Source organism: Solanum stenotomum, chromosome 10 (genome assembly GCF_019186545.1).
Source record: "Solanum stenotomum isolate F172 chromosome 10, ASM1918654v1, whole genome shotgun sequence".
NCBI lineage: Eukaryota > Viridiplantae > Streptophyta > Magnoliopsida > Solanales > Solanaceae > Solanum > Solanum stenotomum.
The window spans coordinates 50177997-50200184 of record NC_064291.1 but is presented as its reverse complement, the minus strand read 5'-3'; the positions used below and the strand labels follow the sequence as shown (position 1 = coordinate 50200184).

At 32.1% G+C, this 22188-nt stretch overlaps 2 protein-coding genes, 2 non-coding genes and 1 pseudogene across 5 annotated transcripts; 3 read left to right on the top strand and 2 right to left on the bottom strand.

Annotated features, from left to right (window-relative positions):
- The first annotated feature begins 2221 nt into the window (after positions 1-2221).
- Positions 2222-10328, top strand: LOC125878377 (pentatricopeptide repeat-containing protein At5g64320, mitochondrial). 2 transcript variants are annotated; one of them, XM_049559621.1, is made up of 4 exons: positions 2222-2493; positions 4850-4985; positions 6519-6649; positions 7954-10328. In XM_049559621.1, exon 4 carries the CDS (start codon positions 8103-8105, stop codon positions 10263-10265), a length of 2163 nt encoding a protein of 720 aa, XP_049415578.1. In that variant the 5' UTR covers positions 2222-2493; positions 4850-4985; positions 6519-6649; positions 7954-8102; the 3' UTR covers positions 10266-10328. The 2 variants fall into 2 exon arrangements, with proteins under 2 accessions (XP_049415578.1, XP_049415579.1); XM_049559622.1 differs by lacking the exon at positions 4850-4985.
- Positions 10329-10450: 122 nt separating this feature from the next.
- LOC125878399 (60S ribosomal protein L18a-like) lies at positions 10451-11346 on the top strand (annotated as a pseudogene).
- A 476-nt stretch (positions 11347-11822) lies between these two features.
- Positions 11823-11896, bottom strand: TRNAT-AGU (transfer RNA threonine (anticodon AGU)). The gene has a single exon. It is a non-coding gene; the product is annotated as a tRNA-Thr (tRNA).
- Positions 11897-12041: 145 nt separating this feature from the next.
- Positions 12042-12115, bottom strand: TRNAT-AGU (transfer RNA threonine (anticodon AGU)). Its single transcript has one exon. It is a non-coding gene; the product is annotated as a tRNA-Thr (tRNA).
- A 6597-nt stretch (positions 12116-18712) lies between these two features.
- LOC125878394 (uncharacterized membrane protein At4g09580) lies at positions 18713-22012 on the top strand. The gene is made up of 4 exons (XM_049559640.1): positions 18713-19211; positions 20720-20990; positions 21074-21244; positions 21724-22012. Exons 1-4 carry the CDS (start codon positions 18946-18948, stop codon positions 21844-21846), a joined length of 831 nt encoding a protein of 276 aa, XP_049415597.1. The 5' UTR covers positions 18713-18945; the 3' UTR covers positions 21847-22012.
- The last annotated feature ends 176 nt before the right edge of the window (positions 22013-22188 follow it).

Here is a 22188-nt window from a genome sequence, read left to right as displayed (position 1 = left end):
GTTTATAAATCATTTCAATAGTGAATACATGTTTAATTGGAATACAAACTTTCAAATCTCAATTTGAGATAAGCAGTTGTGAATTTGACAAAATATAAAACAACCCAAGTAAACCTGTGTTTAGAAAAAGCACTAATTAGTTGGAATATATCATAATTTAATCACCAAATAACCTACATAAGGTATGGTATATGATAATTAGTCTTATAGATGGGTTAATTATTTTTTTTATGACAACATACAAATAAGTATTATGAGATTTGAATATCAAAAGAAACTCCTAATTTGTTCTAAATAATGTGTTAAATAAGGGAAGAAAAACTATACCAAACTATCCAAAATAAACACTGAATTGAGTTGCCTGGTATGATTGATTCCAATTACTTGTGAGAAATTATGTAACATTTCCCAATTAATCAAGTATTGTGAAAGAGCAAAATTATAAGTGAATCAGAAGTATAACAAATGGGTATACCATTATTAACTGCCATCACATGCTATTCATAATAGTTATCTCGTAATCAATTGATATCATCACTAGTCATCATTTACAATTATTACTATCAACCATTATTACAGTCAACTGATAATCATAATCACTATATATCGTCAACTATCATCATTATTTATCACTATCATTAGTTATCACTGTCATCTACCACCATCACCTGTAGGCGGTAGCTACTTTCCACAACACCGCCATTAGCCAACCTCTCTCCAATCGACACCCACATACACCGCTAGTTTTTTCATACATAATTGCTTTTGAAATGTCAAATAACCAAAGTAGAAATTTTTGGTTGAAACTTGAAATGAACTTAGGGAAGGCCCAACCTGTTCTTTAAGGCTTTGAAATCCACGAAGGCTAATGTTTGATTATTGGCCTCTTTGAAATGTTGTGCAAATAGCCAAATATCTATCTATATATAATAGGATAAAAAAAGTGTCACGTGTCATGTGTCAGCACCACAAGAAAATATGTATTTTAAATAATTATAAATTATTAATTATATGTAATAGAATTAAATAATAAATAACTAATATTATTTATTTTTTAAAAAATGAAAAAATAAGAATAATTATTAATTCACTAAAAAGCAGTTTTTACCGCTTTTTAAAAAATTAAAATTTTACAGTTACTTTAATTTTTTATTGTTTTTCAAAATTTAAATAAAAATAAAAATTCAAAAAAATAATATCAACACGTTAGTCATTTGAGAATTTTAAGGAATAAGTTGGCATCAATTTGGAAAATTAATATAAAATCTGAAATTGTAATAATAATAATAATAATAATAATAATTAATAATAATAACAATAATAATAATAATTTATTATTATTAAATTAACTTAAAATCGGAAAATAAAAATTACAAACAGAAAAGGAAAAAAAACTAAAAACACGGTTTTTTAGTTCAATTTTTTATTTTAAAAAAAGGATAACTTCCACACGTTCACGGTTTACTAAAAAGGAAAAAGAATATGTATTTTGGACCAAATCAAACTTTTACCACTCAAAGAATTAAATTAAAATTTAGCATTAATTTTTTTTCAAAAATAAAAGATAACTACCAAAAAACAAATGTTTTTAATATATGTTATTATTTTGTAATAAAATTAAATAAGATAATTAAGGCGAAATATATACAAATGTTAAATTTGCAAGTATACCTCGAATTGTAATTTGTATCAATTGCAAGTTTAAGAGATCATCGATGTATTGAGTTTGTATACATACATTCGTCAAGAATTTCCCCTTTTTCTCATAAAAATTGAAAGACTCATCACATTTTTGTGATTATTCTGGATTGATTTAAATTGAAGAACATTATTATTGAGTTTGAAGGGTTAGGTTGCATATTGGGTTAGTAGAGGTGACGTGTTATCTTGTTGTGCATAGGTTATGACTTGTTAGCTTTTCTTGTCTAATGTTGTGTATTGTGTTTTGATTATAACGTTATTAACTGTTATGTTTTTTTTTTTGTTTTTTTACTTGAGTTAATGTATTTGAGCCGAAAATCTTTTGAAAACAACCTTTTTACATTCTCGAGAGCACTTTAGCATACCCAGACGTGAAATTTATATTATTGTTGTGTTGATTTGGAGGTTTGAATTGAGTCTAACAAAAGTGAGGGAACTAAAGTGTCCAATATATTTGACTTTCAGTTCATACATCAAACTTCCAATTATTAACAAATCAGTCCCAAAGACTTCACCGCCTTCATCCGCAGCGACGGCCGCCGTGAATTCACCTCTCCCGGCGAACATATCCCAATATCCACCCAACTTCATTCCTTAAACCTAGTAGCCACTTCTTTTCCTCCATAAAGAATTTCCACTAGAATAGGCATCGCAAAAAAAAGACCAACTCTATGAGGTACTGGAAACCCACAAAATTAAGACCTAAAACCTCCGCGATTCAGAGTGGGGTTTTCAGTTTGGATTGAGTTTGGAAGATTCAAAGAGTTGGAAATGCATAAATGCATGCTAAAGGTAAATAATAATAGTTGCTTTCAGCAATTCTTGGTTTCAAAGATAAATTATTGAGTATTCATTGAACTGTTTCCTTTTCCAAACTGTTTTTCCCTGAGCTGACGGACTATACGAAACAATCTCTCTACCTCAGATAAGGAGTAATGTTATACACCTACCCTCCATAGACACTACTTTGTGGGATTAGGATTACAGTGTGTATGTTGTTGTTGATTGAAACAATATGGGCTTTATTAGAGCAAAATGGGTAATAGGGATTCATGTGGATTATACTTCCAATTGCAATTCGTGTTGCTTTCCTACGTTTAACGGTTTTATTTATAGGCTTGTAAAAGTACTTTTTTGGTTTTGAATTGCTGCTTGTATATGTTTGATTTCATTAGGGAAGTTGAAATAGTTGAATAATGTCATTAGAAATGAAGGGTGAAAAAATGGAATAAGAATCCTCCACTTTTTGTTGTAATTTTCAAGTTGAGCACACATTAACTCATACATCTTCTGGCTTAATTAAACTTAAGTTTAATCTCTATCAGTTTCTTGTGTAAAATTGAATACAACAACATATTAACTGCTTGAGTGTTGAGGGTTTATTTGCTTTATGTGGTCATGCATCAGCAAATATGGGTAAGTATGCTAACATGGCTTTAAAACTGTTCGATCTAATATGAAACAGAAATGCTGAACTTTACTCTGAGTAAGAAAAGGAATTCCAAATATTATTATCTTGACAATTTGTGATACTTCTCTGGAAGATTTTCTCTTTCAAGTTTCTCTAGGTAGTTGAACTCGTTAGATTCTCTTCTTTCACCAGGGAAAAAGGCAGGGGGAAGACATTATAAATTTGAAATGACAAGGCAGACACTTTCCTAGAATTGGATAATAGTACAAGAAAAGGAAAGGAAGCATGTTAATGTAAAGGAAAAAGATGTGGTCAATACTAGAATATGCAACAAACCCAATTTCTCAACACAAATACTCAAACATTATATAATCATTGATTGCCAAATTATAATAACAACACTTGGATTACAAGGAGAAGACAAGTCACTAAGGATAAAGATAAGAATGAGGATGAGAAGTTTAGTCTCTAGAAAGAAGATGAGAGAAAGAGGCAGTTTCTTCAAAATACGCATAATCCTCCATAACCACAAACGAAAACCAGTTAAACTCTACTCAACCTGGATCCCAAGCAAATCTGTTATTGGGCTGTCTAATTCTTGGGCCTCTTTGTGGTTTAGTCCCAGGCCCAACAGCTTGGCCAGCCTCTGACCTATCCGCGTTCACAACAGAATAGTTGCCAAACAACAATCATTATATCAGTGTCATAGGGATAGGGATTAAATATAGCACCTTTAAATCATTCAAACATTGAACTAGCCATCAACTATGACAAGAAACAACAGAAGTAACCATAAGATATAAAGCACGAAGGACTGCTTGAAGGATAGGAGATTTAGTAGAGAAAGTACCTAAAACAGAGATCAGGATGTTGCTGAGAGTAAGAGATTCTTTAGAGAGACGGGAGCATGATGTGGTTGAGCGTTGATTATGCAGTTTATGAAAGGAAAGAGAGTTGGAAAAATACTTTTCCTCTCTGTGATAGGAATGGCATCAGAACTGATGGAAAAGAGTTTGGGTAATCCTCTATATTTTGCTATTTTTTTCTGTGAAAGAAAATGAATTTTGCTTGGTATTGATCCTTTCCCTTTCTAAGACATCTTTTGCAGTGAATTAAAACTCTATATTAGCAATATGCTATGAATTTGTAATCATCACATTAATCTTTTGGTGAAATTAACTAGTTTTCCTCTTTCTCTTAGCAAATCGATTTTTTGGACAATCGTGATTGAAGTTGAACTGAATTGGATTGGCAAATTGTGTTGGATTAAGATTTGATATTGAATTGTGGTTTGTGAATTTAATTTAATTTTACTCAAGATTGATGCTATCATTGATTGTGTTCACTATACAAAAACTCATCCAGACGATTGTGAAGTAAATTATGTTCGTAATAATAGTTTCTACTATATAGAAATGTCAACAAATGGACGACCAAGGGTAGAATGGTAATTTTCAAATTTATAATTTTTAATCAAACATATTTTTATTCTGAAGTTGTTCTTGAAAAACTACTTCTAGAAACAACTTCTGATCTGCATCTCTTTTCAATCTTCAAGGAACCATATCCTTGTGCGCAGAAGCTCCAAACGTCCCCTTCCCTAAAACCTCTCCGCAAAAGCTTTCAACAAATCCCCAAATCAAACATTCTAGCAGACTCAAAAAAGATAATCTTTTTAATGCAATTACCATCAATTTCTCACTAAATTAGTGGAGCTTGTAAATGCTGCAATTTCAGCTTTCATTGATATTTCCTGAATCTTCATCAAGCTGGCGTATCCAGAGACCAGAGTACATAACACTAAAGGCCTAGACGTTGTATGCTCGCTGGCTAAACATCAAGAGAAATTGGAGTGTCGACTATTCTTCACCAGGTTGTTCTTTACTTTCATTTTTCAAAGATAAGTCCTAATTACATGTCGAACCGTAGTTTGTCATAGACTTCATTGACAGTACCTTGCTTTTTTCCTCTTCTATAGAATAATTCCTTTTTTACTAGATTGGTGAAAACATGAATCAAGTTCTTTTAGCAAGAATGGAGTTGTAAAGAATTTGATTCTTCAATATCATCCACTTACGGATATAGTAATCTTCATATAGTATTCTGCACTTTAAAATGATCCTGCCGAGTAGAGGCGAAGCTAGGATTTTGAGGTTATGAGTTCTAGATTCTAGAAAAGAAAACTTATTGAATTTTGGGCGAAAGCTACTTCATTTTGTTCAATCTGTGGACAAGCTTGTAGCTCTGCCTCTGCCTCTACCTCGGAGTATTCTTGAAACTAAGTTTAGTTTTTTTCCCAGTGTAAAGGATTAGTAGTCATTTTGGAATGAAATATGCTTAAATGAAACAACATGATCATTCAAAACTCTTATGTCCGACTTCCCAACTTGCTCGAGTGGAGGCATAGTCATTGTTGTAGAGGGTTTGATAGCCCTTTTCTATGTTACTTGACTTCTCAAAATTGTTGTTGTTTCACCCGTGCTGGACACGCAACTGGTGACATTTTTGAAGAGTTCGAGCAATATAGCTTTCCCTAGGCCTAAAGTTTAAATTCCTTTTACCTGTATCAATGGTCTAATATCAAATGAAGGTTCTTGGCAACAAGTTCAGAATCCATCAGAATCCAAATTATGTTCTTAATGTGGATGGACAATAGTTACGTATTTTACTTTGAATAATCTGGAATAACAAAGTGTGCATCATGTCATTTTAAAGTTTGTTATGACTCCTAAGATCAAATTTTATTAATCTACATAACGGTTTGTCTGAGATTTCCTGAAAAACTTACACATCCATTTTGTATGTTAAACGATGTGTTTTAGTGACTTTGATCATAGTTCTTAAACAATTTGTCTGTTTAATATGTAAAACACTCATCTGGGAAAACTGTGATAAATTGTTTGATTAGTTCCAATATAAGAATTACAGTCCAAATATTGTTTATGTTAAAGAATCATTACCTTTTATATTGATGTTTTATACTTTTGTTTTAGTTGCAGATTCTAAATATAAGGAATCAATTTTTTCTAGCTGAATCTATGTAGCTTTTAGCATAATATTATCTTAGTAGTCATAGTATTGCTTTGGTAGTTTCTTGTCCTTTGATTTATGTTACTCTCTATTGTTTTATGTACCTCGATTATTGTATTGTAATTTCTATTCTCTTACTATCTATTTTTTTTGTTATTATCTTATGTTTCTTGTACTTCTGTTATTTCTTTTTCGGGCTTTTTTTTCCTTTAGTCGAGAGCCAATTGGAAACAATTTTGCCGCTTCTAAGATAGTGGCCGGGTAAGGTTTATATACACGCTATCATTCTCGGACCCCACTTTATAAGTATGTTATTGTTGTTTTATTGATGCAGTTGCCCTTTTAATTGTGGTTCCTAATTTATTGAGTTTTACAGGTTGGTCTCCATGTAAGGCATATTTCTGTTGTTAGCAATTTGCAGAAGCAAATAACTTGTGATGCGATATAGGTCAGACGGAGTAGTACCGAGCAATTATTGAATATTTATTTGAGCAACTGGCGTTAGAGGTGAATTTTCTTTTCCTTTTCTTTACTACTTTCTCCATCAATACATGTTCTGCTATATATTGGTATTGCATACCAAGGACCCTGTAATGATGTCTAAAGTATGTGTGCAGTCTAAAATAAGTTTTCCTACAGTTCCACTCAATCAAGTTTGCGAATTTGTGAGTAATCAAATCATGTCTGGACATCTGTCATGATGTTTTGAATTGGTACCCAGCGAGCTGGCATACAAGTTGGGTCAATTGGCTTCTTAATTATCCTCACTTCACTCCCACCTCCTCTACACCTCAACCAGTGTGNNGAGTAATCAAATCATGTCTGGACATCTGTCATGATGTTTTGAATTGGTACCCAGCGAGCTGGCATACAAGTCGGGTCAATTGGCTTCTTAATTATCCTCACTTCACTCCCACCTCCTCTACACCTCAACCAGTGTGGCCGTTCTTTCACCTTATATGTGAACCAATTATTGTCTGAATCATTTCCCCCCATTTTAAGCCTTATTCTGTAGCCTTATTTTGTACGAGTTTGAAGTTTGATATTAAAATCATGAAGTTTGAGCTACATGATGAAAGTTTCAAGATCAAACATAAGGATATAATATCCTAATTTTAAATTGGAAAACTAATATTTATGACAATGTCATGATGTTTTGAATTGGAAACTGAAACTTAGGATAATAATGTTCTAAATTTTGAACTGAAAAATCAAAACTTAGAATAGCAAAATTGACAATGTTAAGTTTTGATTAATACTTTATACTGATAAGTTGCAATTAGAAGTTTTGAAGTGAAAATACATAATTTAGGGATACAATTTCTTGAAATTTGAACTGAAAAATTGAACTCATCTGAAATATTAAACTAAAAAAATGAACATGAGGATATAGAATTATGAAATTTTGCACATGAAACACTGAACTTCAGAACAATATGACTTAAAACTTAAAACTCAGATAGACAAATAGTTGTTTGAAATTTGAGTCAATGCTAAACAATAAATAATTTATCAATATTCTAAAAAACAGTCTAAAAATAACAACCAGATGCCTTTCACCTTAAAACTAGTAAATGTTGGGCCCGTGCTAGCACGGGCCATACCTATCTAGTTTGATACTAAGAAATCATTATTCTGCGATTGTTTTTAATTTCTACTTTAAGTATATTGTTTGGTTTTAAGTCTTTATGACTGGGAAATGCTGTGGAACACTGGGACCCTAATTCCCGTCTCTGCTTTTTCTATTAAACACATTTGAATTTTTGTATCAATCTGAAGTTGGTGTAGTATCTTATTGTTGAATATTCCAGGAAAAGAAATGTCTCGGCTACAATGATGGAGCTTAAATTTGGTTACTGATAAACCAAATTGGAGAAGCTATCATGACAATTCTTGAAGAAGTTCTCGAATCACATGTAATGGCTAAGTTCTGAAATTTCTGCACTGCTCATTTGAAGGTATGCTAAAAAGGTCAAAACTTTTGATTCACATACGTGAAGAGCTAGGATCTCTGAATAGGAACCCTACATTTGCATTTTGTACTTGTGTGACTGATGACAAGTGTGATAATGCTAAAGCAAGGGGTGATGGGTCGGAGTCTGAGAATGAATGGGAAAGATTGCTTAAGCCTTGTGACTTCAAACAACTCCAAAGATCACTCAATAAAATTACCCCGTATCAGCTCAATAAATTATTGGCACTCCCTTTGGATGTACCAACATCGATGGAGCTATTCCAGTGGGCCAGTAGCCAAACGAGCTATTGCCACTCATTTGATGTCTACTATACTTTAATTGATAAACTTGGGGCTGCCAAGGAATTTAAGATCATAGATAGATTGTTATTACAGATGAAAGATGAAGGGGCAGTTTTCAAAGAGTCCCTCTTTATTATGATAATGAGGCATTACGGAAGAGCTGGTTTACCAGGGCAAGCAACTAGAATACTTTTGGATATGTGGAATACTTTCTCTTGTGAACCCACTTTTAAGTCATATAATCAAGCGTTGGATATTCTGTTAGCCGGAAATTGTCCCAAAGTTGCTCCAAATGTATTTTATGAAATGTTGGGGAAAGGTATTTCTCCTTCTGTATTCACTTTTGCTCGAGTGATACAAGCATTATGTATAGTCAATGAGGTAGACTCTGCTTGTTCACTTCTCAGAGACATGACAAAACATGGGTGTGTACCAAATTCAGTTATTTACCAGATTCTTATTCATGCACTTTCAAAGTCTAATCGGGTAAATGATGCGTTAAAACTTTTGGAGGAGATGTTTCTTATGGGTTGCATACCCGACATCAATACTTTCAATGACATTATCCATGGGCTTTGCCGAGCTGATAGGATTCATGAGGCTGCAAAACTGGTTGATCGGATGCTTCTTCGAGGCTTCACCCCCGATGCTATAACTTATGGAATTCTGATGCATGCTTTATGTCGAACAGGGCGAGTAGATGAAGCAAAGGTTCTTCTCAACAAAGCACCTGAACAGAATAATGTCCTCTTTAATACATTGATCAATGGCTATGTGACTAATGGTCGAGTTGATGAAGCAAAAACCATTCTGAATGAGAACATGTTGATTAAAGGTTATCAACCAGATGTTTATACATACAACATTCTAATTCGAGGTCTTTGCAAGAAGGGAATTTTTTCTTCGGCTCATGAAGTTGTAAACGAAATGTCATCCAAAGGTATCCAGCCCAATGCAATTACGTACACTACCTTGATTGATGGCTTCTCCAAGGCTGGCCGCCTACAGGAAGCTTATGACCTTGTTACTGAGATGTCAGCAAAAAGTGTCAGCCTAAATATAATGGGTTATAACTCTCTTATATCAGCTTTGAGTAAACAAGGAATGATCCAACAGGCATTAGAAATTTTTAGTGATATGTCAAGCAACGGATGCAAACCAGACATTTTTACATTCAATGCTTTGATTTTAGGCTTTTGCAAGATTGACAAGATGGATGAAGCTTTGGGGATATACCAAGATATGTTCCAGGAAGGAGTAATTGCTAATACAGTTACCTACAACACATTGATTCATGCTTTCTTGAGGAAAGGTAAAACCCAAGAGGCGCTTAAGCTTGTAAATGATATGTTATTCAGAGGATGTCCCCTTGATGAGATCACATACAATGGCCTCATAAAAGCACTTTGCAATGATGGAGCAGTTGAGAGAGCAGTAGGACTTTTTGAAGAAATGATGAGAAAGGGATCAAAACCTAATCATGTAACGTGCAACATCTTGATCAACGGCTTTTGTAGAATAGGTAAGGTTCAAAATGCCCTTGAGTTTCTGAGAGACCTGATACATCGTGGATTGACACCTGATATAGTCACATATAACAGTCTAATAAATGGCCTTTGTAACAATGGTCGAATTCGAGAGGCTCAGAACCTCTTTGAAAAATTAGAACTTGAAGGAGTTTGTCCTGATACTATCACTTATAACACCTTGATTTCTTCCTATTGTAAAATGCGCATGCTTGATGATGCTTATACCCTGTTTACTAGAGGCATAGCTGTTGGGTTCATTCCCAATAGTGTCACATGGTACATACTAGTTAGAAATTTTGTTCGAAAGAGTTATGAGTCAGTTACTACTTTGACTTAGGTAAGTCAATTTGAACAAGAACCGGCATTTCTGAACATGATTATATTCGTGTTGTTGTTCTTATTTTTATTGTTCTTTTGTTGTCCGTTAGAAAGAACAGACAACATATTTCAGGAATTGTCTTGTGATCAAGTGTCTTTCTTTTTCCTTAATGCTTGTGCTTCGTGTCTTCGATGTCCAGTAATAGAAGAGTTCTTTGTGATTTTGTGCAAAGAATCATGTGAAACTTGAACTTTTGTTATAGCTTAACATTGTTTAGCTGATATGAAGCAAGCCAAGGGTAACTATTGGGGGTAAACTAGACCAATTTTTTGTGCCCTGATTATTTGCTGTATTTTATGCACAAAGTTGGGATGTATCATATTGTGCAATAAGAAAAATTACATAAACATTTGGTTGGTATTCAGAAGCGTTACAGAGGGAATAGCTGTGCAGAAATGGTGAATTACAAGTTCCATCAATATCAGGTTGTTGGGAGAGCTTTGCCATCTGAATCAGATTAGCATCCCAAGATTTATCATATGAAGCTGTGGGCTACCAATGAAGTTCGTGCTAAGTCCAACTTCTGGTATTTTCTGAGGAAACTTAAGAAGAGCAACGGGCAGATGCTGGCTATTAATGAGATCTTTGAGAAGTACCCAACAAAAATCAAGAACTATGGTATTTGGCTCCATTACCAAAGTGGAATGGGATACCATAACATGTACCGTGACACCACATTGAATGGTGCAGATGTACACTGAGATGGCTTCTCGTCACAGAGTTAACCATCACTGCATCCAGATCATAAAGACGGCCACCATTTCAGCTAAGCTCTGCAAGTGGGAGAGCACAAAGCAGTTCCATGACTCCAAGATCAAGTTCCCCTTAGTGTTCAAGAAAATCAGGCCACCGAGTAGGAAACTCGAGACCACATACAAGGCAACTGAGCTCAACTTGTTCATGAAAAACATGTTTTAGTCGTGTGTTGAGAAGCAATTTCTAAATTCTGCAGTTTTGGTGCTTTAGTTTATCTCAAATTAGTATTCATTGTGTAAAAGAGAGGGTAAACCTTTTTGTTCAGATCAAATGATGGTAGTGACTAGAAAAAAAAGCATAATGCATAAACATGATCCTTAACTTGACGTCAGTTGGCAATCATGACCTTTAACTTTGGGTGTGTACAAGTAGACACTTAAACTAGTATAAAATTGAGCAAATAGACACATTTGTCCTACATGGCGTCCTATGTGTCTTGTGCCACGTAGGACACTTGTGTCTACTTGTGCAATTTTATACAAGTTTAAGTGTCTACTTGTGCACATTCAAAGTTGGAGGACATAGTTGTTCGTTGAAGCCAAGTTAAGGGTCATGTTTATGTAGTATGCCAAAAAACCTGCATTTTCATTGAGAAATAGCCTTTCGGGCAATGACAAGGCCAAAATTTTCACTAAAAGGCCATTCAACGTATAGTATAAAAAAATTGACCTATTTATACGGTGTAATTTACATATGTCAATTGACTTCCCTCGAACAAGAGTAGCTTTGCCAGATTTTTTTGACAAATAAAATTAAAAATGCTTTCATTGAGAGTTGAACTCAAGACCTCCCGCTTACTAAACGGGTGCTCTAACCAACTGAGCTATGAAAGCGGGTTGACACAAAACTGGAATACACATATATAATAGCAAACTAAAAAAAAATGATGTCAATTTTTCTCAGTCCTTTATATAAAAATATGAATATTGTCAATTATTTTNAGCTTTGCCAGAATTCTTTGACAAATAAAATAAAAAATGCTTTCATTGAGAGTTGAACTCAAGACCTCCCGCTTACTAAACGGGTGCTCTAACCAACTGAGCTATGAAAGCTGGTTGACACAAAACTGGAATACACATATATAATAGCAAACTAAAAAAAACGATGTCAATTTTTCTCTGTCCTTTATATAAAAATATGAATATTGTCAATTATTTTTCCAGACTGTTTCCATCGTAGGAAAGCCACAATAATGTGAGGAGGACCACACAATAATCCTTTTAATGTTGTCAAATAAATATAATTACTACCTTACAATACAACCTACGTTTTTCATGAAGTATTTATTATGTATATATGTATAGGTGGATACAAAAGTAAATGAGAAATTTTAGTAACTTAGTTGATTGAGTATTTGAACTTTCACCTTGTTTGGAAGGTTCGATTTCTCCATCTTATAATCTTTTTTCCCTTGCTCCTACCACATACACAAATTTAATTTTGTTATAAAAACAATACAAAAGTAAACTTTGAAATTTAGTTCTTATTGTCTCAATTTCGTCAAGGCAGTTTGACGAAGATAGAAACAGTCTCCGTCCTGAAAACAGAAGGAAGGAAAGTTTGTCAATATTCACTGATTGATCTAAGTGAGCTACAAAGTTAGTCTTCTAGGATCAACTTACTTCAAAGTGCTCATTTATTATTTGTTAATTTCTTCTCATCAGTGATTATGTACTAGGGTTGTATGAACATGAAATTATTGGATACATATATATCATATAGTATCTATTTTACCAAATTGGATGGATAAAAACAAATGATTTGCTCTGTGTGCTAAACTTATCTTTAGTAAACTTTAGGCTAATGTACAAAAAGTTTCTTAGAAAGGAATAAAACCTGAAAAGATCACATGTGAACATCACTATTTGTTAGTGGATTTATTCATGATTTTTATGTCATAAATTGTCTCATGCTTTGTCATGTATATATTGCTGTAGTAAAGTGTGCCACCAACCACACCTAGATATATACAATCCATTTTTTCTCAAAATCTCTTAAAACTCACTACACAAGTTGCAATGTGAAAATTACTTGTAAATATTAGAGAGAATATTCTTTTTTCATTTTGATTTCTCACTCGATGTTTCATATATGTTCTAGGGTCTAATTTAGTTTTATACTGGAAAGTCTTATTTTGAAGAGTAAAATGTTTCCTATTAAAGATGTTTTTATGCATATTTAAAACTTGAACTTGAAACATCTGATTAAGAATGAAACAATTAATACTTATCATTTCACTACAATGATATTGAAGAGAAATAGTTAAGAAAATTTATAACAGTAAATCGATTATTCAAAATTTAATTAGTGACATTAATGTTGTCTATTTTTTTGTTTCACTATTAATGTTTGGTTTACTATGTCAGAGTTGATCCTAAAGTTATGGCCTTATGGATATATATTAATACGTAATCTAACTAGTGACTAGTTTGATCAAATCTTCTTATATAAAAAACATATGTCATTCTCTTTTCATATTTCATTTCACAAATATTTTTATATTGGGAATCTTTTGTCTAATTTGTATTAATTACTTTAATTATGTTAGTCGTAATTTGTAACTGTGTAATGACAATACATACATGGTGAACAATTGGATTACTATGAATATATCTAGCAAATTAAGTTTGCTTGTATTGTATTATTTGATTTACGTATCAAAACTTATAACGTTTTAGATTATGCAGGATTATATATTATATATCAAGATTCTTTTCATTCGTTCTAGCAGAGCTAGAAGTTCATGCACGGGTTCGATTGAACTCAATAATTTTGCTTAAATATTGTATTTATATTAAGAAGTTTATCAAATATGTACAAATATTAAGTTTATAATCTTGTTATTAACATTTGAAACTGTCATCATAAAAATTCATAATCCATAAAATTAAAATTCTTACCTCGTCTCTGATTCTTTACGATATATATTACTTTGCTAATATTCAAGTCTTGCAAGCTGATCCTTGCTAATTCACATGAAATTCCACATACCCTATATTACGATACGATTGTGATGATTTTCTTAAGAGTAGTTAGCTCTAGATCATTATGATTAATTATCTTGTTGCTTGTAACGTGGTTTTAGACCTACCTAATGACAAGTACACTTTTTTTAATTAGTTTTTTAAGGAGAAAATGAAAGGATATATATTAATTGCTTTCAAGCAAATTATTAGAATAGTGATTTGTACTTCATATTATAGTGTTTGTCTCACGTCAATGTTGGATACTTTTTTTGGATTTGTGTTATGATTGTTTAATTAAATAACCTTAAGCATGTGACACGCAATTCCTTGAAATATATATACTTCGTATCTCAATTTATATGACATTTTTTGAATTTCAATATCATTGAATTCTTTGTCTTTATATCGAAATTTTTTGTACTTAGGTTAAGAGTCTTTCGAAAACAATCTCTCTACCTCTACAAGGTAGTGGTAAGATCTGTGTATATTCTATCTCCGCAAACCTCATTTGTGGGATTTTAACGAATATATTGTTATTTGTTGTTTTTGAATTTCGATATTCAAACAAGTCTTTCTTTCCGTATTTTTTTTATATCTTTTAAATATATTTCAAAAGGCTTTAAAATTTTATATCATAATTTACAATCAAAATTAAATTATTTGACTCAAATAATTCGAACAGTGTAATAAATTGAAATGGAGTATATATATATATATATATTGCACATGAGTTCACACGCAATTTCAGGAAATTTATAATTAATATATTGTTACAACAGAACTACATGTTACTTTCATTTCAGAATTTCAGTTGAAAATACTCTGCTAGCTGAAAATTCAATTGGTTGTAAAAAAATTTAAAACGTTAATCAAAATTATAAACATAATTCTTTGGATTATACTGAAAGATCCAAATAACTTTGAGCTACATAATACAAAATTCAAGTAAAGAAGATCTATGCAACATTTGTTTTATTCGTCGAGGGTCCATTTCAAAAATCAATTGGTTTTATGTGTTATAAAAATGAAATTACACCCCTCCCTTTAATTTATTTATCTTACTATTGAATAGTTAAAAGAATATTTTTTTACCATAATTTTAAATATTTTTGGGCAATTAAAGAATATATTTTTAATCATAAATTTTTTAATATATATTTTTTATCATTAATTATTGTAACTTTTTTTTCACTCCTTCCTGAAACTGCATACGCAGTACGAAATGTTTATCATCTAGATAATTTTCTACTTATAATATTTTATATATATAATTTTTAAATATGTAGATTTAAGATTGAATGAAGTTTTTATATGTGAATCACGCTGAATATTAGATATTTTGATTCTCATACTGTGATTCGAGTCAAATATTTTAATTGGCCCATTAAAAAGAAACATAAATTAACAGGTCCACCATATAATCAGTGTGAGACTTAAATTTAATCAACAACCCACCCCCCCGCCCCCCCGCAAAGAAAAACCAGCACCCAGAAAAAGAAAAAAGATTCTCAGCTTCATTTAAAAAGTTACGTTCTTCAATTAAAATCATACGCCGTCTAGTCTAAGTAATTAAAATTATTGAAATACTCTTTTTTGGGTGTAATTTAGATATATGAACTTTTCTCATCAATTAAAAAGCAGCTAGCTAGAACTAAAAGAAATAAAAAAATATAAAGTAGTATATTTGTAGTTGACAATGGTGATGACAGAGATTTTATTAAGAATTGTTCAAAATTTTAGCATATATACGTATAAAAAATAATTTTTAACATATAAACTTCGTACCATTTTTAATATATATAATATAATTTTTTTTGATGAAAATGTTCTATCGACCATTCTAAACGTGACTACGCTACCTATCGTTGATGAGCTAATAAGACGAAAAGGCGTAGCAGAGAAATCAGAATAAATTGCATAACTTGAAAGTGATCAAACACTAATAGAATCTCTCTATATCTAATATGCCATATCATGTGGTCATTCAAGAGTCTCTATCTTAGAAAAGTCCAATCAAATCGATGCGGATTTAGAATTTTTAATATACGAATATATATATATTTTATCAAAGAAAGAGATAAAATTAATTTTTATTAAGTGCACTATTTTGTCTTTATAAAACATGTGAGTTAGAATATTATTTAATTCATATTGATTTGATATTTTTTTAAAAAAAAAATTAAGTAGAATTAATTTACTCTTCCATTTCATATTTTTTTTTAAAAATTAATATGAAACGAAAGATTGAAATTAATTCTAAAAATATCTATATAAAATATTCATAAATTCACGTATATCATAATTTGAACCTAAATCCGCCCCCTTATTAATTAACGTGGCTCAGAGCACTAAAGAACAATAAAAGGGGAAAAAAGGCATGTGCTAATTCACGTTTAATGTACAGCAAATTATTGCTCTTCTTGTTACTCCTTTGGCCCTTGACACCACCACATGCTCTTCCTCGTTTGAGACGACACAATTTATATACACTATGGGTGTGTTTTCTATGACTAATTATTTTTTTGGCATAATACATCGCGTTCGTTATTTAAATTTGTTAGAATATTTTATTTAAATATTTAAATTAAGTTATATTTTATTAAAACATGTCAATGGGACATTTTCAGTTTAAATCTTAAAAAGTTCTTTGTGTGTTCTCATTAGTTCATGAGGTAGTGTTAAGTTACATCATAATATGTCATCTCTTTTTACCTCAATAAGCTGTAAAATTCTATATAGTTTTTACGCGATGTTGATGTATGTAATTAGAAATAACGTATTTTATATATTTAACTTAACTATCAAATAGACAAATGAAAACATAAACATTTTCAAGCCATAATTCACCATTAAAGTGTGTTTTTAATTAAAAAAAATAGTTTAAACAAATAAAAAATAATAAATAGTTAAAATATGAAACTCGCCGGAAAATAATAATATCTGCCAATTTGTCTCACCATATATATGCATGGACCGCAATTGTTAATTCTCTCTTCACATGCATCACATATATTTGACAAATAATAGTAGTGAATAGTGATCAATAATATTTGTTATTTTCGGTCTAATCCTCATAAATTTGACAAATAGAATCTTTCGCCGCTAAACTTCTAGAAAAACTTAATTTTTTTCTTTGAACAGAAACTTGAAGTTGATTGACTCTGAATTTGATTAGCAAATTGAGTATTAATTATAGTTTTGTGTCACTATCATTTTTTGCAATTCCTTTTTAATTTTGTCTAACTTCTTTAATTAGATTAAGAATTTTGTTAGGTTTGAGTCTGATTTTCTACCAGATGTACCATTCTTATATGTAACATTAGCATTGTCCTCGTAGTTTCTTAGTCTCTTACTTCGATTATCATTTGTAATTTTTTATTTTGCGTTTAACACATTATGTTGTTGTCATCATTGTTATTATATATATATATATATATATATATATATATATTACACTGTATAAGTAATTTATATTTCTCATATTATATTCTCTAAAGAAATTAAAAATTAATAAGTGAACCCATCACTTTCCTCCTTGTCAAATTAAAGCACTGGTCTCTTGTTTTTCCAATTTGTCACAACAAAATATTTAACCCATTCATTCTTATTTTTTGGGAAGTGTAAACAAATTTACACCAATTATGGAGCATAAAAATTTTAAAATATTTCGAGTGATAGTCTTGGACATTACAAATAATTTAAAAACTTAATTACTTAAAATCACATTTAAAAACAATTTATATTATTAATGTAGTATAAGTAACATGTTCAAGTTAATTATTTATCATTTTTTCAAGTCAATATTTAATACTACTCCTTCTTATAGGAAGACTAGGTAATGTTGCCCGTGCTAAGCACGGGCACTGGCCCAATAATATAAATGGTATGTGTTTTGGGGCTAATAATGGAGATTTTGAAGCGATTGTTTGCGTGGATAAAGGAACAAGTTTTTGTATCACAAACTTGTACTTTCTTTGACGCTATTCAAGGCACAATAAGACTACCCACNNTTAAAAACAATTTATATTATTAATGTAGTATAAGTAACATGTTCAAGTTAATTATTTATCATTTTTGCAAGTCAATATTTAATACTACTCCTTGTTATAGGAAGATACTCGTGATTTTTCAATTATTTTTTTCTGTTATTGAAGAATTAAGTTAAATGATCGCTCATTCAACCTCTTAAATTCAAAATAATATATATATATAAAACCCATATTATATGTATATAAGTATATAACCATATATGATTAGTGTATAACCTATCTATATTTGCTTTTAAAAAATGTGAATTCAATCGAATATTGTAATAAAGGTCTTTTATTTTTAAAATTATTTGATATTATAAAAGGAGTTGTTTACTACTAGTTCAAAATAATGTAGTTACATCATATATTAACCAACTTGAGATGTGGTGATCAAATTATTATATTCTTAAAGAAAAGTCAATCGAACTTCAATATGAAACAACCTCTTACATTAAAATAAAAAAAGTAAAAAAGGAAAAACCAAACAAACGATGAACGTTTAACGAGTCGAAACTCGAAAGTATGTACGTCAATCATTTCATTTTCTCTTAAGCTTTCTTTAATTACATAATGACCCCGTAAAAGTTTCAAATTGTCTCAATTTCCTCTTACCTTTTTTTGGTTTCATTCAGTGAATGAAGGAATATGCTTTATCTTCCTCCATAAATTGATTTGAGAAAGACAAAGAGAAAAGTAAACTTTTTTTTAGCACACAGAGATAGAGATAGAGAGGGAAAGAGAGGAAGAGGGGGATTGAAGAAAGAGCAAACAAAAAACCCCTCAAAATTCAATTTCCTTTCTCTGCTCTGTTTTCTGTTGTAGTTGTTTTCTTTTCAATTTGGTTCAACAAATTTGTTGGGTTTGTGAGATTTTTGTTGAAAAAAAATGGAGGGAGAAGTTGGAACATGTTCATCCATGGCGGCTTTAGCTGATTCATTGAAATGTGAAACACAAGGGGAAGGGGGCAGTGGTGTTATTGTAAATGAATCGAAATCTGTTAAGTTTCCTTTGTCGTATTGGGAGATTGGTGTAGCTGTTAGTGTCGTTTTGGGTTATGCATTGGGTCTTGGTTGTGTTTATCTCACCATGCCTGCTTCGGATTATAGCTTCCTCAAGCTTCCTAGAAATCTTGAAGATCTTCAAATACTCAGGTAATTTTATGAGATTTTTGTTTTTTCATTCTAATTAATTGCTTCTCAACATGTTAGTTTTGGCTTTGTGAGATGATGGAAATGAGGAAGTGCTAAAATGGTGTTTTTTTCAATTGCCCAAAACCAGAAAATTGAAAGAAAAAAAAAAAGCAGACTTTTAATGAACAAAGTCATAATTTGTTTACTTGGGAATAAACGGGTATGGCCAATTAATAGAGTTGTAAAAAAGATACCTTTGAAAAGGTCTATAATGGTGGTGAAAGATTTTCTGCAAGAGAAAATCTTAACAATTACATCCACTTCATTCATTTTTTTAAGCCTTGTTATTCTTTCTTGTCTTGCTTTGGTGCCTCCTGCCTGGTGGTGACCATTTGGGAAGTTGGTCAGTCTGGTTCAAATCACGGATTTCTTGGAGGAAAAATCCTTGATAAGACTTCAAATGTGCGGATTTGCTGATCTATGAGTGACATTACTAAGGTACTCAGGTGGTTGGCAACTCGACTGTGCCATAAGCATCCGTAAATCCATTAGCATAGAAGAGAATCTAGATGGAGCTGAAGTATACACTATTTATTTCCCAAGAGTGAACAGATTTTCTGAAGGAAAGGAGGACGGAAAACTTTGCCTTTTAGCATTTCATGGATCAAAGTAGAAAGTTTATAATCTCTTGTGTATTGCACTAAATAGTGGGATGAGTAGCAATTGACTGTCAGGTTGGATGTGGGAGCTGTTGATAATTCAAGGTTATGTTAGGGAAACAAAACATCGGTGAGGGTAGTCTGCAAGCTATGCCTTGGTTGTTCACTTGTGTTGTATTGGAATGAACTTGAGGGGGATGAGCGTGAGGGAGTTTTATATAATCTGACTTTACAAGCATTTACTAGTTTCAGGGACTTCGGTAGTAAAAGTCTGTACATCTGACTATGCCTCTCTGCCTATTTAAGTTGGTGGTTTTAGGGGCATTTTGAACACCTGCAGTTGCCTGCTAATTGATGGAGAGTCATAAGTAAATCCCATTGAATGGTGGTTAGAACAGATTCTTAGATGTAACATGCATAATGCAACAAATAAAGAAAGCAGTGAATTCATATGTACACGCATTGTATGAGTGGAGGACTTGACCAAGGAACTGATTAAACAAGGGGGTGGGAAGATAAAGTTTGTTCACTAAACTTGTTGGTGATATCCCAAAGATATCCTGGCTTTGAATTGTGCACTTAAAAATGCTAAGTGTATTTGTGCAAGCACATACGTACATATCTACAAGTAGCGCTTGTAGTTGAACATTTGGCATTATGGTGATGCAAAATACTGCACTTGTAGTTGAACATGCATGCAAGTCTGCATTTCGAAACTTCGGTCGTTATTGATGGAGATGACATGAATATTTCTTTCATCTTATTTCGTACTAATTTCCATGTAAGACACTTGAATGTGCTTCAGCATCTTTTTAAAATATGAATTGATTTTTGATTTTTATACCACCAATCGTTTAAAATGTTCTGTAGGGATCACCTGGAGAGCTATACCAGTGACTATACTGTTCAGGTCCTTGTCGGATACTGTGTAGTCTACATCTTTATGCAGACATTTATGATCCCAGGAACAGTTTTCATGTCACTTCTTGCTGGGTCTCTCTTTGGAGTCTTCAGAGGTGTAGCACTGGTCGTATTCACCGCTACTGCTGGTGCATCATCTTGCTATTTCCTATCCAAACTGATTGGGCGGCCCCTTGTGTTCTCGCTATGGCCTGATAAATTAACTTTCTTCCGTGACCAGGTGATTTTCAACTCACAACTCAGTCATCATTTTCTGCTTTCCTTAAATGCTACTGTTGCAGTAAAATATCTCTGATCTATCAGGTCGCTAAAAGGCGAAAAGGGCTGCTTAATTACATGCTTTTCTTGAGAGTTACACCGACTCTGCCAAACACATTTATCAATGTTGCTTCACCAATAGTGGATGTGCCTTACCATACATTCTTCTTTGCAACTGTCATTGGGATCATTCCAGCTGCTTATGTCACTGTCAGGGTATGTATGCTTTTTATTCAACTCTTTATGCTAATTGCCAATGACTAAGCAATTGGGAACATATTTTGTTTTTGCCAACTATGGTTTCTGGTCCATGTTTATTGTAGCCTCGGAATAAAATTACTTACAAAACCATTTTAGATTTATCATGTAAAGAGGGAGTAGACTCACCGACTCCTGGCAAGGGGAGTTGGGGAATGGGGTTCACCAAATCGATTTAAAAATTTGAACATCTTAAATATATGAAAAGGCTGATCTTTTACTTGTATTTGAGTTTGTCTGGTGAGCTCCTTTTGTGTAAATAAATATTAGATAAGGATGACAGCAGAGTTTATTGTCTGATTTAATGAACTCATTGTGTGAACATGAGCTAGGATAGTAGTCAAATAGCCTATTTGCTGAAAATTCGGACACTAGTGTACAAGCCAGGAGTTTACAATGCATTAGTTTGTTTCTGCTAACCAAGGATTACAATGCAGGCTGGAATAACTCTTGGTGAATTGCAGTCAGTGGGTGATCTCTATGACATGCATTCTATAGGTACTCTTTTCCTTATCGGCCTTGTATCTATTACCCCGACATTGATTGGAAACAAGAACTAATACAGAGCTCAGCATCATCAGAAAGCACTGTGAAGTGCCTAGACCACCATTAATCTTCCTCGGCATGACTTCACTATCTGTACAGATTAGCGTTAGACAGTTGCATTGTGCTCAAGTCTCAGCCGCAGAAAGTTATGAAGCTATTGAATTTATTCCTGAAGCAATTTGTTTAGCTATAAGTTGCAAAAGCAACAAAAGAAAAAAAATCTGATGTCATTTGAAGATATTGATATGTAAACTCCAGTCATGATTCTGTAATAGTTTATTTGGCATGCTATTGGAAGACATCACAGTAGATGTTATATTCATTTCTTCCATCTGTTCTCTTTTCCTTAGTTTCAT

Coding starts and splice junctions, on each gene's coding strand:
- LOC125878377 (XM_049559622.1), top strand. CDS start 8,103: ATGCTAAAAAGGTCAAAACTTTTGATTCACATACGTGAAGAGCTAGGA.
- LOC125878394 (XM_049559640.1), top strand. CDS start 18,946: ATGGAGGGAGAAGTTGGAACATGTTCATCCATGGCGGCTTTAGCTGAT. Junction 20,991..21,073: donor TAACTTTCTTCCGTGACCAG/GTGATTTTCAAC, acceptor CTGATCTATCAG/GTCGCTAAAAGGCGAAAAGG. Junction 21,245..21,723: donor CTGCTTATGTCACTGTCAGG/GTATGTATGCTT, acceptor ATTACAATGCAG/GCTGGAATAACTCTTGGTGA.